The sequence below is a fragment of the Equus przewalskii genome, chromosome 3, assembly GCF_037783145.1.
Source record: "Equus przewalskii isolate Varuska chromosome 3, EquPr2, whole genome shotgun sequence".
NCBI lineage: Eukaryota > Metazoa > Chordata > Mammalia > Perissodactyla > Equidae > Equus > Equus przewalskii.
In genome coordinates, this window is record NC_091833.1 from 61,466,436 (window position 1) to 61,485,447 (window position 19,012).

The following is a 19,012-nucleotide window of genomic DNA, read 5'->3' on the forward strand; positions in this document are numbered from 1 at the left end:
CAGGTCCCATTTTTTAAAGAATAAGAATGAATTTACGTCAACAGAAGTTTCAAGAAAAAGTTAGGCAACCCAGGCTCAGAAATCAGATACTCAGACCATAAAGGATTGAGGAAACAATTTCTTCCTGTTTTATAAAGCATTAAAATTATTAAATAATAGACATGGGAAATACATGGTTACTGAAACCGGGCTTTCTATGGACAAAACTACTATGAAAATACAATAGGCTGTGAGAATTAAGGCTGGAAAAAGCACATCAAGAGGGTAACATGGCCAAGCAAATATAATGGGAATCAAATGCATCAGATGGTAAAGCATTGGACGGTCAGGACAAACTCATCATGCACAGACCAGAAATGCAAGCGTGAACAGAAAATACAGACTGTGAGAAACATTTATTAATTAAGCTTAAATTTATACATGTAAAACATTCAACATTTGTGAAGTTAAGTCAATCATTCTATTTTTAGAATATAATTTTGTCTCTACTACAGAGAGTATTTTGGCTTAAAGACATTTTCTCACGTTACTTAAAAAATGCTTTCAAAGATGATAAAGGGTGGGGTTACAAGAGAACAATAGGTATAAAACAGCAAAGTTTCAGAAAAAAATTTTTTTCTTACACAATTATTCAAAGTGAATGCTGCAGCAAGAATAGGCCATCTTTCATTGGCACTGGTTAGACAGAGGCAAGAAGGCAATGTTATGTAACTTACATCAACCAACACGCTTCAGACATTTCAGAATAGGACTGCTCAATCCACACAGTACAAACAAGCTCACTCTAGATGGTATGGCCCATGCCTCAGTGTCCCATACTGTTGATGCTAATGACTTCCAAACCTGTCACTCCAGATTAGAGCTCTCTCCCAAACCCCAAATCCACATATCTCAATCCTCTACTGGACTTTTCCACCTGAATATACCACAAGTGTCTCAAACTCAACAAGCTCAAATGGAATTCATCATCTCCTCCCACCCACTCATCTTCTACCCCTCCTGAACCTCGCTTCCATTCTATATGCTCTTCCTTGTTAATGGTAACACCATGTACCCAGGATGCAAAGCCAGAAAGTCTTTCTGTTTCTCTGTCTCACTTTCAATTACTCCTATATTAGTTTAAAACCACATCAATGCTACTTCCAGCCTCATCCCTTATCTGGTAACCCAAAGTAATCCTTCTAAAATTTAAATTATTCCAATGCTTACAACTATTTAAAGATCACCCATGACCTACAGGATAAAATCCAAATCTCATTTATTTTGCTGTCTGGCCCTTCCTAAATGCTCAGGTTTATCTTTTACCACTCACAGACAGGCATCTATCATTTTGAAATAGTTAACATTTTCTTTGATATATTCACAGTGTTTTACATGTCTAAACTGCCAGAAGTCCCCCTTTTCTTTGATTCTGCTCAGTGGATTTCTGTTCATTCTGTAGGATGGGACCCAGCTCAATCAATCCATCTTCAGAGTCAGTGAAACACAGCTGTCACTCCCTCTTCAGTGGTCCCTCTCTGTGTCCCTCTTGGTCATTGTCTCTCTATTTCTCTGTCTCTCTTTCTTTCTCTTTCTGTCTGCCTAGATAATAGCCAGACATATATAGGCATAGACATATCCACACACACACACACACCTCTAATACTGTATTAACAAACTGTATTACACTAACTTGTTTGCATATCTTTCTCCTCTACTAGATTCTGAATTTCTCACGAGCTGGAACTATATTTTATGTGTATTTGTGTTCCAGCACCTGATGTAGATCCTGATATAAGTAGGGGCAAAATTAATATCTGCTGAAAGAGTGAATGAACCCAAGGAAATATGTACAGCCGTTTACACTATAGCACTGTTTATAAGAACAATAAATTGGAAATTATATACTACGTATCCGTCAACAGAAAGTGGATACTCAAGTAATTGAGTGCCATACAATTAGTGCTGCATGCATTTGCATGAGCAATCTTCAAAGTACAAGGTTAATCAGAACAAAACAAGTTCCAGAAATGTACAGCATGTAGAAATTGAAAACATGCATAACAATATTCAAATCTGACAAATCTGGTTAGTGGTTGTATAGGTGTTAACATTGTTCTTTTGCTTCTTTTTTTTAATTTTAATTTTTTTTTTTTTTGAGGAAGATTAGCCCTGAGCTAACATCTGCTGCCAATCCTCTTCTTTTTGCTGAGGAAGACTGGCCCTTACTAACATCCGTGCCCATCTTCCTCTACTTTATATGTGGGACACCTACCACAGCATGGCTTGCCAAGCGGTGCCATGTCCGCACTCGGGATCTGAACCGTGAACCCTGGGCCACCAAAGTGGAATGTGCAAACTTAACTGCTGCGCCACTGGGCCGGCCCCTATTCTTTTGCTTATTTTTATGCATATTTAAAATATTTCATAATATAAATTTTTTGAAGACTTTTCATAAAAATGTAACAAAATGATGATGCCAATGGCTAGAGACATACCTTGAAGGGGCCCTTTCCCCCTGTGACATGCACCTATGTAACCAAGTAGAATTAGGTATAAACATCATATCATTTAACAATTTAAAACACATTTCAAAGGAAATCTGTATTTCTCCATAATAAAGAAAGATCTTTGATCTAATTGCTGTTTACTGAAGAAGTTTTCTGGTTATTGCTTTTGACGCTTGTTTTACCCATGGAAAAGAGGAGTGTATATATGTGTAGAGAGAAGAACCTCCAAAGGAAGAGTCAGTCTCAGCTCACCATGTGCTGACGCCACCAAGTGAAAACACTGGAGATGAAATGATTGCAACTGCTTTTTCATGAGAACATGTAATTATAACAAGTTGAGAAAAAAATAGAAGGGTCCCAGGCAAATAAAGAAAAAGAAACAAGGCCTCAGGATGCTTCTCCAGTGCTCGATTTCCAGGGAATGTTTTTATCCCTTTGAGAATAACATGGGCCAAGGAACAATGTAAGAGTAATAGTTCATAGATAGCTTTTACAGTCTATATACCAAAGTAACAGCAACTTAACCAAGTCCTTTGGTGCAAGATGATAAATTTTTGTATATTTTCAGTTGAAGCATACTGTAATTTTAGCCATAGGGTCACAACACAGTATCACACTGAAGGAAGGAAAACTACACTCATTTAGTACCAATTATGTGCTAGGCACTTAATTCTTACAGCAGCTTGTACCATTAGTAGTATTACCTCATTTTGTAATAGTTGAAAATGAAGCCCAGAGAGTTAAACGTGATTGTGTGTGTGTGTGTGTGTGTGTGTGTGTGTGTTTGTGTGAGGAAGATTGGCCTTCAGCTAATACATGTTGCCAATCTTCCTCTTTTTGCTTGAGGAAGATTGTTGCTGAGCTAACATCTGTGCCAGTTTTCCTCTGTTTTATGTGGGATGCTGCCACAGAGTTGCTTGACAGTGGTGCTAGGTCCACGCCTGGGATCTGAACCTGCGAGAACCTGGGGTGCCAAAGCAGAGTGGGTGAACTTAACCACTACGCCGCCAGGTTGGCCCCTAAATGTGATTTTTAAGGTTAAAACTGAAATCGAACCCAGACCCTCCTTACTTTAAATTAGTCCATGCTTCTACTATAACACACTGTCTCATGTTCTTGTCCCTTTCCCCTACTATCTTCTTGCATGTTTCCCTAAAGCCTTGCAGTGCACTGATTTGTAATGGCAACAGGCCTACAGAATGGGTTACGAATGATACACATATGCCAGCTTTGTATATGCTAAAGCTGATTAACAACACACATGTAAGGCATAAAATATGCCTTAATATTATAAACACATACATAACCTTCGGTATACACAAAGCTTTAAATGTTAATTTTGTTTTTGAGAATATAAGTAAGCATTCATAAGCAAATAAAGAACTTAAGACCAATACAATAAATATTAAGGTGTCTTGTGCAAATAATCTTCAGTGTTTACAAAGATGTTCACAGTTGTTTACTGAAATATTTATAATAGCAAAAGACAGGAACAATCTAAATGTACAAAAATCAAAAACTGAATAAATAAATTATGGTGTACCCATAGCACAGAACACGATGGAGTCATTAGAAATCATGTTTTAGAAGAACGCATTTTATGAGGAAACACGTACACAGCGTGGAGCTGTTAAATACGAACAGTAAGAACAGAGTGAAAGAATTGTGTAAATATTTGGATTTACATATAAATATAAAATAGTGGAAGACCAAACATCAAATTGTCAACTGTGGTTGGCTTTGGCTGGGAATACTGTTCTTTCCCCCTCTTATTGTCCATATTTTCTAGGTTTTTAAGGAAGGGATGTATTACTGATACCAGGAAAAAACCCAGTAGTTGCGTCCCCTCGTGTACACGGGTAAGGCTTGCTTGTTGTGGATCAGCGAGGCTTGGCCTACGGGGTAACTGAGGCTCAGGATGGATTGTGGGGGCTGAAATGGGGAGGGGAGAAGAGGTAGGAGGAGAAAGGAGAATGGGTGGGTCAAGGTCTGAGAGAACAAACCCCTTCACCTACGTGCCTCTACCTTCCCTAACCCCTCACAAAGTCAGACCGTTCCAGAAGAGAGAGAACAAGAGAGGACTCATCCAGGGACCACAGAATCTACAGCTATGAGCAAAGGTTGGTGTCATCCTGAGAAGCCACAAATCTTAAGTAAAAATAAAGCTTTTATGAAGTTGGCCTCGTACGTCTAAGTCATTGCTTAGATTAATTTATGTATGTTTATAATGACCAGTCAACTCTGATAGTTAATATTAAAAGTAACCCAAAGGAATACTCCTTTAATTATATAGAAGTTGTAGCTTAATAATCAATTGATTTATTATTTCTAAATTATTGTTTAAATATTCATATGCAATGGCCTAAAAAGGACTAACATCTAACATATTAGCCTATAACATTTATTCAGTATTTGCAATACGCTAGGCACTGAGCAAGGCTTACATGGGTTGACTAGCTTAATAACAGTGTGTTAGAGGTTATTATTCTTCACACTGAAGAAACTGAGGCTCAGAGAGATGACTTGACCAAGGATGCACAATTAACAAGTGGCAGAGTTGGGATTTAAATTCTGGAATTCTTATTCTAGCAAGGCTTATGCATTTACACTACTCTATACTATTGAAAATAATTGGCAAAATTGAGATAAATGACAAATTTAGGAAGGCAGGAAGGAATTCTAAGTGGAGAAGCAGAGGCTAAAGGGGACAAGATGGAGAAGGAGAAATAGGATATGGAAGAACAACAGCATTAATGAAGCCATGAAATGTGCTGGCACGCACTCAGGAAGCACCCAGAGCTGACAGTGAGCAAGCTCCACTCCGGAGCTGAATGAGCTGCAGATGGTGGAAAAGACTATTTCCATGCCCCACCCCTTGGAATTTCTCAGTGTCCTAGCATCCTGAAAATTACTAATTCTGCTCCAGGGAGGAGGAAATCCACCAGAGGGAAAAATCTATTGAGAACCTAGGATGATGTTTGATGGGAGTGTATCTAAAACTTGATAATATGATGGGAGAAGTGGTGAAAAGAAGGTGGTTGGTCACCTTGTATTCTATGACGAGTAAGTATGAATATTCCAAATTACTCTACTGAATTGCCCATTTATCCTGTTTTATATTACAGTGTCTATCATTAAAAGTGTTGTAATAGAGACGCTAGAGCTATGACTGTGAAGGTTCATTCATCATGCTGGAGGGGATGGCTTAGTGGACAAAACACCAGCTTTCACCGGCTATGACACTGCATCCAGAGGTTAATATGCAAGTGACATTGCCTCAGCAGCTCATCTTCTGAAGGAAGCTAGTTCCACAGAGTTTACTCAGATGGGTGGAGGGTCCTTTGGACAATGTCCAGAAGAAACTTGCCTATCCTGCCTGGATAATGAAGATTCCTAGAACTTTTGTAAACTTAGGATTTACCCCAACTTCCTGGAAGCATGAGATATGAGAGAAACGAAGGATCTTCTAACACCTTCTTAGAATTGGTGCCCGATTCTGGCTAGCTCTCCCTTCTTCATCATCAGCCTTACACAAGCTAATTTAGCCTTCCTCTAAACTACTTCTTTCCATTCAACTGTTTAATACTGTAACTATATTTTAGATGTCTATAACAGACTCTTTACTTTCTGTACCCTCCTCAAAATTTCTTAATCTTAACATTTATATTCAAATCAGTCCATTCACCACTTTCATGACATGACCCATTCTTTTATGAAAAAAATCCTTCACTTTTGTGGCTTTAGCAATTACTTTACAATGATAAACTAGGAATGTTTAGTAGTTCACAAAAATAATGCTGCTACTATATAAATCAACCAAAAACTAAACTCATGATTCCATCCTTATAAAATTATACTTTAAAAAATTTATCAGCTAAATTTGTATCAGTTTGAAGAAGCCTTTATTCCAGTCGTAATCTCAAAATCAATGCAGCATACATTTACTGAGTATTCACCACGTGTCAGATATTGTTCTAAGCAATTGGCTACCAAGCTAAAAAAAAAAAAAAGCCAGTGCTGTCCATGGTGCAGTCTAGTGAAGATGGCAGACAACTATAAACAGGTGTTAAGTGCTATAACCACAGTAAATAAAGTGCCCTAGAAACAGACTGATTCTCTCCACAAACTCAGAGAAGTAGCTTTGAGTAGGGACTAGAAACCTCTTATTTCTAAATGTATAGTTTGACAGGATCTGATTTTCAGATCTGAGCTTCTAAATTAGTCTAAATCTCAATTTTTGTGGGGAAATGTTTCAAAGGTAAGTGATACACATCATTAAACCTATAAGGTTAGGACTACAGGAATTTGAGAAACTGGAGAAGTGAGAATAATATGAACCTAAGCTAATTTTATTCATGCTCCAAAATCTTCACATAATGATTTCCTCTTTTAGTTTTTTTCTTCTGCAAGCTCATTCCGAGATTTCATCACCAGATTTTTCACTGCCATCCTCAGACATTATCAATCTTTCTGATACATCACACACTCCTCCTCCTTTCTACTCTTCATGACTCCTAGATGGGACTGCTTCCATATATGCTGACATTCTGGTTATGACAACGATCAAGCCCTCCCTGTTCCAGCTACCTCTGCCATTAGATCACTATCGCCTTCTTTAATATGCACTGTTAATTGTATTTGTTTATTTCCCACACATAATGCATGAGGTGGTCATTTAGTTATATTTCATTCCTATTGTCTGGCTATATGGAATCTCTTTCTATATTAATTCATGCTTTCTCATTACTTTCACTGTAATTTACAATATCTACACATTTTACCCTTAAATTCTCCAGATAATTATGAAGGAAGTGGAAATGTAGCAATCTTTAGTTATTTCTCATAAACTCTCAAATTTCTTTCCCGAAATTTCCCATTATCCAAATATTTATTTCTTCGGGATGACTGCAAGGTTATATACAGGACTGCCTTCCAGCATTCAGCATACCCAGGTATCTAGATAGAGGCATTAGAGCTAGAATACATGGCAGGGAACAAGACCTGTTCACACTGCCTTCACTCAAAATGTCTTTCAGCGAGGATTAGGACTGTGTGTGGCCAACCGGCTGTCTAAGTTAGCTGCACACCTGACTGGTGCCCTCTGGTGGTAAGAGGATACTCTGTAGGGTGGCTGTGGTATAGAGCCTCAAATCTGTCTTCACACCTAGGGGCCTGAGTATCCCCTGGCTCCAATTTTGTTAATTTTATATAAACTTGGTCCTTCCTTTCCCTTCTCTTCCTTTATTTTCCTTTTTTCTTTTCCTGTCTTATTTTTTTATTTTTTATTTTTCTGAGGAAGATTTGCCTTGAGCTAACATCTGTTGCCAATCTTCCTCTTTTTGCCTGAGGAAGATTCACCCTGAGCTAACATCTATGCCAGTCTTCCTCTATGTTGTATGTACATCGCCGCCACAGCATGCCTGATGAGCGTGTAGGTCCGTGCCCAGGATCTAAACCCATGAGCCCAGGCTGCCGAAGCAGAGCACATCAAACTTAACCACTAGGCCACGGGGCCAGCCCCTCCTGTCTTATTTTTTTAACACCTTGTACACAGTGCTGATTTAGGCCTTTACAAAGGAGTGTACAATCAGTCTACAGGAGAAACTCATTGATCACGACAATGTGGTATAATGACTTGTGACATAAAGTTTGATTTGGTCACAATAAAATGTCAGCTGTTCTTGAAAGAGGAGCCTGATCATCCATTTGCCATTTCTCATGACAAGAAAAACATGAGCATGAATGCATTCTGAGGGGTTTTGCTCTACTAGAAAAAAATATTCATTCAATATTATAATTGATAAATGGGAACTAAGATAAATTGTGAAATGTCCTTTTCAATTTAACATTAGATTCAAGTAGCACCTTTAAAAAATGTAAATTTTATTCTCTCTAAAGTTAGCAATGGACAAAGATGACAACTCAAATTCCTCTCTACTCACCAAATTCTGAGTCTTGTGTATGAATCCAAGTGTTTCTAAAAAGAAATCAATGTAATATTTGTCGTCTATGAACATATCAGTTGGTGTAGCAGTATTTCATTTAATGTTTATCTGTGGCCTGAAAAAGTTTATTGCCTCTCTAAACATCTGTCAATCCAGTTCAAAAATTTGCATTTGATATCATCTAAATATAATTTCTCAGAAAAACAGGAAATGTGGGTAGCTGCACCAGCTTACCGGTGACTTCTGGAAAAGGGAGTATTTCTATTTTTACTTTATAAAGAGGTGAATTATTCCACCTGAGTCATCACATATATATTTTGAGTTCCAGAAAAGGGTCTATATTAGAATAAGAAAGTGAATTAAATTGGTTGAAACTAATTTAAACTCTCATTATTTTCTTCATCAAACTCAACTTCTTCTGGAACTTTTACTCTCGCTTCATAGTTTGTAAATACTCAGCAATTCAAATGCAGGGTCTAGGAATTCCCACTAACATCTAATTGACAAACAAAATGAAAGGCTCTCATTCAAGACTTGGAGAAAGCAAGAGAATCACAATTGTCTGCAATGTAGAAACACCACCTGACAAGAGTAAAAGTCGAAGGAAAGGGCAGAATTATTTTGTATATTTGAATATAAAACAAGTCATGGAAAAAAACCTAGATCGATCCATGAAATGAAACTGTTCTCTCTGTGTCTACTCTTGCCCCGCTAGAGTCAGTTCATCTTCAGACAGTTTGAGTAATCTTTTTTTTTTTTGAGGAAGATTAGCCCTGAGCTAACTACTGCCAATCCTCCTCCTTTTGCTGAGGAAGACTGGCCCTGAGCTAACATCCATGCCCGTCTTCCTCTACTTTATACGTGGGATGCCTACCACAGCATGGCTTTTGCCAAGCAGTGCTATGTCCGCACCCAGGATCCAAACTGGCGAACCCTGGGCCGCCGAGAAGCAGAACATGCGCACTTAACCACTGTGCCACTGGGCTGGCGCCTGAGTAATCTTTTAAAAACTTAAGCCAGACCATGTTAATCTCCTGCTCTCAGCCATCCTTGGCTTATATCAAAGTCCTTACCATGGCCTACAGGGTCCTGCATGAACTAGCCCTGCTATCTTCTCAACAGCATTTCCTACTGGTCTCCCCATAGCTCATTCATGTTTAGAATCAATCATGTCTGTCAAACAAATTGGCAAAGTGACATTTGTTTTTGTGTTTAATCTGTCATTCCAAAGGCTGTTTGGGTTTTCCATAATGAAATGACAAATGCTAACGTAGGTACGATGGACCAATATGATGACTGCCAAGAGGCAGAATACAGTTGATGGAAGTTAGTCATACATATACCTAACTCTCCCAAGAAGCTCTTCTTATGGAGGTGTCAGCAATTAGGGCAGGAATTACTCTGCTGATGACATGCCACTAAAGACTCACCTGCAGCTACTATGATAACATCTGCCAGCTGTGTATGGATCTTCAATTGTTCTTTGGGGGTATATCTGTGAGCTATTGTCACAGTTGCATCACCTGGAATGCAGAAGAAATCTTGTTAATGATTACAGAGCTTTGTCAAAATTTATGAATGCACCAATTTTAGAGTAGTTTCAGTTACATCCAAAAGGCAGGAAAATTGCTTTGAAATGATCAAATCACTTTGAGAACAAAAGCTAGATAAGAAAACTTAGAAGACCCAAAATGTAGTGCTGTTCAACTGACCAGTGGAAAATCAGAGACCAAAATGAGGGTATGCGCTGACCATCAGAGGAGAGCTATAAGTAGAGTCCTAGAAACCCAGCATTTGAACGTATTGACAGGTTAATACACAGATGCAGGGGATGCGCATTAGCTTGATAATAAGATATGTAAATACTGAAGACAGCAAGATAAGTGCACTAAAAATGGGGCAACGTATTGTGTGAGCTCTGGTGAGAGATTACTTCTGCCTCGTCTGTAGCAGGTGCCTCATCTTGAGGAGGTGTCGAGGAAGGGTTCCTAAAAGAGGCAATATAGTTTTTTAGGGTCTTAAAGTATAAGCAGGTGTAACCTAATCAGGACAGGAAGAAAAGGGCATTCCAAGCCAAAAGAAGAGCAGGGAAAAATGGACCAACTTTGAAATTATGAGTTCAGGAAATGATGAAGAGGTCTAGGATATAACAGGAAGTATTCATACATGCTTTAATGAAGTGATGTGTGATAACAGAGGTTAGCAGGCTGATGGATTCCAGTGTTTAAAATGTGAGTGAGACAAAGGCAGCGACGAGGACAGTCAAAGGAAGGACTTGAAATAAGAACATGGCTGTGTGAGACAGTATCTTCTCTCTTCCCCTCCTGGATAACATACAAATGCTACACAGTTAATGACAACAAAAACTGCACAATCTCCATTTTTAGCAAGAAGACACATTTAACACATTTAACAGACTCCAAGAACACTTAAGAGTTACCCAGGAGCAGCAGAGTTAGTAGAAACCACACGGGAGAAATGCAGCAAAGAAATGTAGAGAATAAAAAGGCAGCCAGCAGCCCAGATCTCCAAAAACGACTGTAGAAAGATACTTCCTGAATGTGAAGCATTCACGTCAAAACGCAAAATATATCTCTCTTATTTGTAGCAGAGAAAATAGGAACAAAAGCAGAAGTGGCCCTGTTGGACCCAGTACAGTTTACAATGGGTGGTAACACAAAGACATATGCAGAGGAGCCAATTCAAGAGGAAGCAGTTTAACTCTGTGAAAGTGGTGAAGGAGGAATCTGAAGGCTGCCTAGCACCTCCTCCCCAACCCCTAGCAGAAGTATCCCGCCAACAGCAGACCCAAGAAATCAAACCCATTCAATGATAAGAAAATTTCAAAGGAGTTGACACAGCATTAATAAAAGGATACTATATAAGGATCAGCCCAGGGGAGTTGTGGGTGCGATGGAACTGTTCTGATTCTAGTGGTAGTTACATAACTATAGGCATTTGTCTAAATTCACGGAACCGTATACCAAAAAGAGTGAATTTTACTACATGCAAATTTTTTAAGTAAATAAAAGGATATGTTTCAAAAGTGGTAGACTCAAAAAAACAAAAGCAAAAAATCTTTTTAAAAGAATTTACCAACATACCAATAAACTCAACAGAAAAATGTTATGAAAAAGTTGAACATTATGACCAACCATTATGCCAAAAATTTAAAAACTAAGAATTTAAAGTCACAAAAAAGTGGGGGGAAAAAGACTCAAATCCACACATATTGACCTATAATGGCCAACACTGAGACATATTTCAGTAAAGGTGCTAGATTTTTAAGTTTAATTTTTTTTTAATAAAAGAATCCTATGAGCAATCAGGCAAAAATTCAGATTTTTACATCAACTCCAGAAAACAGCAGAGCAATACTTACAAGAGACTCATGTAAAGAAACTGGGAGTCAATGCTTTTATATCCAGTCAAATCCTCCAAGATTAAAGGTTGCAGACAATTTTGAAGATGTAAAAACTCAGGGAATATTGTTCCCATGAGTTTTGTGTGAGGAATTTGCTAAAAGATGAACTTTAATGAATCAAAATATATCTGAGGAAACTTGCAAAAGCACCATTGGAGAGTTTTGAATATATTTAATGACAAAACTAAGACTTAAAAAAAGCTGAGGATTGGAGTGACAGACAAAATGTAATGCTATTTGCTCTGATTATGTAGAAATGGTACAACTAAAAAAATTTAAATGGGAAGGGCAAAAATGAGAAAGTTTGCTGATTGTCTAATTTCTAATGACTGAAATTGACAGATATCATTTAAAGCTGACCAACCAAATAATAGAAGTATAAGAATATTTAAAAGTATAAGGAAACATACTACAAAGATAATTTTTATTGGTAAATATCAGGTAGGAGACAAAAGAAATGGAATCAGGGAAGAAAAAGGAAACATTTTATAATTTCTTTTATTAGAGTATCAGTGGATACCATATAAAGAAATAGATAACTAAGGGTACTGCGTAAAGTTAAAATTATTAAGGTGACCACAACCTTCCTAAATATAAGAAAAACCATACACTAAAAAAAATTGTAAGAAATAAATAGAAACCATAAAAACAACAAACAGAACAGAAACTAATATGACAATTCAGACCATATATTTGTCATAACAATAAATATAAATTTTTGTATCTATTTAAAAGAATAATATTTTCAAATTGGCTCACAAAGCAAAATCTAATTCTAAACTTTATGTAAGACACATCTAAAACAAAGCTGTTTAGAAATGTTGAAAATAAAAGACGTATAGCAAATGTATAGCAGGAAAATGGAAAAAAAAAAGATGACGTTCTTAAATAGAATAAGGAGGTACACATTATAATGCAAAGCGGTGATTCAAATGAAGATAGAACAATGACAAATATATAAGCAACAAACAAAAGAGAAATATAATTCATACAGTAGAAATTACAGAAGATACAAATAGAAAAAGAAACACGTATTCGCTAAATTTAATTCACCTGTCTAATCCATGACAGATCAAAGATATAGAAAACATAAATAACATAATTAATGCTATATACTCGATTAAAATATATCAAATTCTGAAAGTAGATCATGTATTTCCTTTCATGTACCCAAAGAATATAATTTTAAATGGTAAGATTTTGTCTACTAATAAAATTTTAATTATTAACAAAGGACAGTTAGATAAACTACAGATTTTTTTATCACAACTCTAAAGTTATAATTATGACAAAATCAGGAATTAAAGTCCCTTCCACTGGAAATTTTTTTTAAATCCTACTTTAATCAATCCTCAGGTCAAAAAAACCCCACAAAACCACATTGAAGAATTTCTAGAAACATTTATACTGAAAGTACTACATACTAGATGCTATAAAATAAAGATAAAGCAAAGCTTAGAGAAAAATTCATAGACAAATTATTTTATCAATAAAAGAGAAATAAGAAAAGAAGTGAATTAATCATTTAACTTAAAAAGTTAGATAAAAAACAATAAAATAAACAAAAGAATTTAGAAAAAGATCAATAAACATAAAAGTCAAAACGTTAATATTAAATAAATCTAAAAACTGGAATATTATAAGCAATGAGAGAATTCAATAAGTTAGCCAAGTAAAAAATGAATATACAGTAATAAATAGCTTTCATATATAACATGTTATAAGATATAATGAAAGAAAAGACCCTATTATGATAGCAATACAAAAGACAAAATAGTAAGAAATAAATTTAACAAGTTTAGGTGCAAAATCTATATGGTAGGAGAAAATCTCTAGAACACCACCAAAGGATATAAGTAAGACTGAGGAACTAGAAAGATGAACTACGTTCTTGGATAGAAAGACTCAATATCATAAAAATATCAATTCTCCCTATGTGCATTACAAATTTAATACAACTTCAATTAAAAAATTGTAATTTTGCTTTTTTGGGGGAAGGATATAATTTGATTCTAAAGATAATACGGAAAAATAAAAGACAATAACTAGGAAAGCTTTGAAAAGGAAGAACAGAGAGGAACTAGCATTGATAGGAGTCTTTCTCATCTCAGTTAATGGAACCACTTTCTGCCCAGTTACTTAGAGTAAAAGTCTATGGCTCTCCCCTGTTTTTTCTTTCTTTCACTTGCTACGAACCATCAACAAATGTGGAGTATATGTTTAGAACCATCCCAACGCATCAAAATTATGAAGCATCCTCCCATCTCTACCTGAGTATCTCTCCTATATTGAGAAAGGTCCCCTTAGACATTAGCAACCCACTCAAGCATTCTCTAGTTCCAAAGGAGAGCCTCCCAAATCCCCACAAAAACTAAAATCAAAAATAAAACAAAACAAAAACCTCCTACTTCATCAGTACTGATGATTTCAGCAAGGAATTGAAAAATACATAAAAATCCAGTGAGTTGTATATACATATAATTAACAATCTGTAAAGTTTTAAGCAAAACAAAAAAATATTGAGATGAATTGCAATCAGCATGGAAAGATCTTTTAGGTAACTTTACTTCCCCTTCAATAATATCTACTTAACTTGCTATTAGTCCTAAGTGAGTTTGGCTAGAGATACCCATGGTAACTATCAAAGTTATATTTAGACTTGATTGATAAGTTTCTGACTATGGGGATATCAAACCATGGAAAGGTAGATCAGATGATGACAGCAAAAGAGAAGTGAACCAAGGGAGTTAAAAGCAAATGTATTCAAATAACGCCTCAGACCCTTCTGCCTTTGCCCCTTGCTGATGAGCACCTTGATACCGGTTCTGCTCCTGAGAGCTTGCTATTCTGCTAACTATATTCTTATTTAATCTGTGAAAACTCTTGTCATTCCCATTTTCAATTCTGGTGCCCCATTACTTTTCTTCAAGGAATTGTCTGTCTTGCTGCACGTAATCCTTTCTATCTCCTCAACTTTTAACTAGGGTAACCAGTACTAACAAGTTACAGCAGCTACTCAGTAGACTGATCCTCAGATGACTTTTTCCCAAGATCAATTTTATCCTCTTATTGTGCATATGATAACAGCCTGGGCGAGGACCTAGCTTTTTTAACTATCACATAGACCCAGATAAAATTTTTTATTAGCAGAGTCTTAAGCAACTTCATTGTGCCCAGGGCTTTACATCATGTTTGTGAGATACAGCAAGAATAAAAGACATAGAACCTATCACCTAGAATCATAGGGTCCTGTTAGAACGTAATAATTAACTGCTGGGCAGGATCTGCTTCGTACAATATAAAAGTCCACAGTCGATCAATCATTGTCTCCTGGAAGCCACCTGAGAGTGCTCTAGACTATCATTACTTCTATAATTTATGCAAAATTGCAGATTGTAGCAAAGAGTTGTTGGCAACTAATGCAGAGTGCCAATTTGAGGAAAACAATATTTGCTATTTTAAAAAAAGCTAGAAAAATAACACAATACGTCTCATTTTAGAGCATCATTTTTCTGTTACAATTACTTAGATGGGGAGTTTAATTTGTTGGACATTTCCAAGCTATTCCCTACCTTCATTTATTCAATAATCAAGAAATAATCCCAGAATTATGCTAAGTAATGGCGATACACAATTCTCTACTCTCATATGAAAAACAGATATATAAATCAGAATTATAATACAGTGTGATAAGTTCCATATTAACGGGAGGTAAAAGTTACAGTGTTGGCACAGAGCATCACTATCTACTGCAGCTGAGAACAGCGTAGTGGCAGTTAAAGGTCTTAGGGATGACAGGCTCTTGATCTGAGTAGGAATTTGTTTGGCTTCTACTTCAATCCCCCTTTAACTATGTTTTTCTCATCCTTTATCACTGATAAATTATTTTCCATAAAAACACGAGGAAGGCATATTACTTAGCATAGACTGTTAGAAACTTCTTCCTTACAAGAGCTGAAGTCTACCTTTTTGCAACTTTTGCCTTCATTCTAGATCTATCTTCGACAGCAACACAGAACAAGTCTCAACTTGCTTTTCTACAAGGCAGTTCTTCAAATATTTGCTTGTACCTGCATCAGAAGGTGGAGCAAGACAGCAAACCAAATAGGAGCGAGAATCTCACATGGAGGGTTTTGCTTTGTCACTTTCCCTACATAAGGGAAAATGGAGTCCTTCCCAAAATATTAATTCATACCATGGTCTGGTTTAAAGGAAAAGTCACTGAGGAAATTACAGGAAGGAAAACTCAGTACTCATCAACAGAAGAAACAGCACCCGAAGGAGGAAAGAAGCCTGAGTTCTGTTTTTGGACAAATGCTTCCAGAGGCCTAAAGACTCTGGATTTGAATATGTCTTTCTTTCTCCAAAAACTACTATTGCATCTGTAAGCATAAAAACAAACAAACAAAATAGGTTTCTACAGAGACATTCTCTGTAGAAGCTAAATGGGCAGAGCCAAAACATATGTGATGTAAATAACCTTCATATGAGAACTTACTACATGTCTAGCACTGTGCTAATACTTTACACATATTAACTCATACAATCTCCACAAAACACTGTCAAAGATATTTCTCATGAGTAGAAACTAACATTATTTTTATTTTATAAGTGAGGAAACATAAGTCCAGTAATTTGTCCAAGGTCATACAAACCATCATAAGAGCCAGAATTCAAACTCATTCAGTCTAGTCTAGTGCCCAAGCTCTCAATCATTTCACTATACAGGCCCCACATCGGGTAGAAAGAAAAAGAACTGTTGGGGTTCACAGTTGTGAAATCAGAGTCGGCAAACACTATGCTCTCACTTCTGTCAGCAGACGAGCATTTGTGGGATTATCATCCTGACTCTTTCAGGAAGCCAATGTGGGATCTTGGATGATACTTCTTTTTCCTGAGGGACAAATTCTGCCCTCAGATCCCACCTGGAACACACTGGTAGTACCGATAACAGAGCATCTAATGACAGAAAACACATGTGCCTCTGACACAACAAGGACAGTTTTAGCTTTAATTTTTACTACTTGTAAAATGATCAACAGATCTATTTCTCAGATCTTAAGATAATATTGCACTCTCTTGACTCCTAAAGTCCATTTACTGTAAGTTTTCTATTTCAACTTCAGCTGCTTTTTGTGGATTAAACTGTTGAAATAATTTTAGATATGGTTACAGAGCACTCAGATCTAAGCCTTCTTTTCATGAATAAGATGGACCAGGCTTCAATAGCTTTGTATCTGGTCGAGACCTGGCTGGTTTGATTTGCTGTTTATCATCCTTCAGTTACCTTCCAAACACCTTGGGCCACTGGGTAGATGACAACTAAGGAATATGATTTCACTTTTAATTAGTCAAATACTGTTTCAAGCTTACTCCTTTTCAATATCTATCTCAAAGTTCTTTTGAGAGAAACAGTATTAGGGAGCACTGACTGAATCCTGACCACCAGTGTGTCTAGATATTTCAAAAATCTGCCGCTGGATTTGACCAAAAATTATTGAATTGAAATCATGGATTCATGTATTCAACAAGACAAGATACAAATGAACAAATACATATATAATAAAATTTTACATAGTAATCATCCTATAAAAAAAGGGTAAAGAGTAAGTGAATCTGAGAGCATAAAGAGTAATAGCAGAGGGGCTGTTTTGATAAGGCAGTCAGGGACAGCCTGAGAAGGTAACATCTGAGCAGAAACCCGAAGGAAATAAACTATGTAAATAACTTCAAAAGGAGCATTCCAGACAGAAGGAAAACCATGGGCAAAGACCCTGACACATGAGCATGTATGACATGTTCTAGGAAAGCAAAAGTCAGTGGTGCCTGGAAGGCAGTGATGGTGGGTGAGAAGGTAGGAAACGAGTAAGGAGACACAGCCCTGGTCAGATTATGGATGGTCTTGCATATTATTGTAAGGAACTTGGACTTTATTCTGGTGTTGCGTTGTTCTGAGTGTTATGGGAAGCCACGGATGACTGAGATCCACTGGAAAACATACTGCATATGGGAGATGGGACAAGGGTGGATGCATGGAAACTACTTCATAAATTTTACAATGTTCCAAGTGAGAGATAATGGCTGTCTGGATTAGGATCTTATTATTGGAGGTAGTGAGATCATGGGTATATTTTATACAGATTGTTAATGGATAGGACATGAGGTGTGAGACAGAGGTCAAGGATGGCCTGAGCAACTGGGTGAAGTGATGGTACCACTTCCTAAGATGGGGAAGACTACAGGGAGTAAAACTAGGAGTGAGGATTTGTATGTGGTAAGTTTGAAACGCCTGTTGGCTATCCAAGCAGAGCTGTCAAGTGGACAGTGGTTACATGAGTCTAGAGGACAGGGGGACACAGATGGTATTTAGAGCTATGGGGCTGGAAAGGATCACCTAGAGAATGGTTCTGGAATAAGAAGTGAAGCCCTGGGCTCATTCCAGTGTTTTGAGCAGTTGTCCTCAACCCTGACCGTCTTAGAATGCTCTATGGAGCTTTCTGAAAAATATTCACACTCAAGTCCAACTCATAAAGATTCTGATTTAATTGTTCTGTGTTGGGCTCAGGCAGCTATATTGTCAAAAGCCCCAGGATGATTCTAGTGGGCAGCTGAGGTTGAGAACCACTGGTTCAAAAGTTGGGAAGAAGAGAATGACCCAAAAACAGAGAATGAGAAGAAATGTCTGGTGAGATAAGAGAAATGCATGCCAGTGGTAGCTTTAGTTTGGGCTTAAACAATAAAATAAATAGCCCTATAAAATGTGGCCATTTCGTTAAATTAAAAAGCATGTTATGAATATTACTCAATCTACTACATAGTTTCTCATTTATGAGACCCCTCAGGGGAAATTACTTTTCAGTCTTAATATCAGAAAATGTTTTATTTATCCTGAGCATGTGTTCATTTTTAATCCTAAAGACACTTAATTGGGTAACTAGTTATTTTCTTTCCTGCTAAAAAGCCTCTCAGGATGAAATTAGTGACCCAATCACAGAAAGTATAGTTGAGACTCAGTTAAATAAACTCACCAAACATATATTCCGTGCCAGTGTATAAAAATCAGGGTGTGTGGCAATGGGAATATATCCGTGAAGATTTAACGATATGCTTATTTCGAATAATAGCCTTATTCTTGGCTCCATTTTAATTCCAAG

General features: G+C 36.9%; 1 protein-coding gene across 21 annotated transcripts in view; it reads right to left on the minus strand.

Annotated features, from left to right (window-relative positions):
• Positions 1-19,012, minus strand: part of MTHFD2L (methylenetetrahydrofolate dehydrogenase (NADP+ dependent) 2 like) — a 143,068-nt gene that overhangs the window by 76,237 nt on the left and 47,819 nt on the right. For 11 of the 21 annotated variants that reach the window (XR_011538676.1, XR_011538675.1, XR_011538679.1 and 8 more), the window contains one exon: positions 9,865-9,957. Coding sequence is in view for 15 of the 21 variants with exons in the window: in XM_070614642.1 (XP_070470743.1) it covers positions 9,865-9,957 (93 nt within the window). In the remaining 6 variants the exon portion in view is untranslated. Of the gene's footprint in view, positions 1-4,065; positions 4,422-8,431; positions 8,467-9,864; positions 9,958-19,012 lie in introns of those variants that run through there. The other 10 variants (XR_011538678.1, XR_011538674.1, XM_070614640.1 and 7 more) reach the window with 2 other exon arrangements.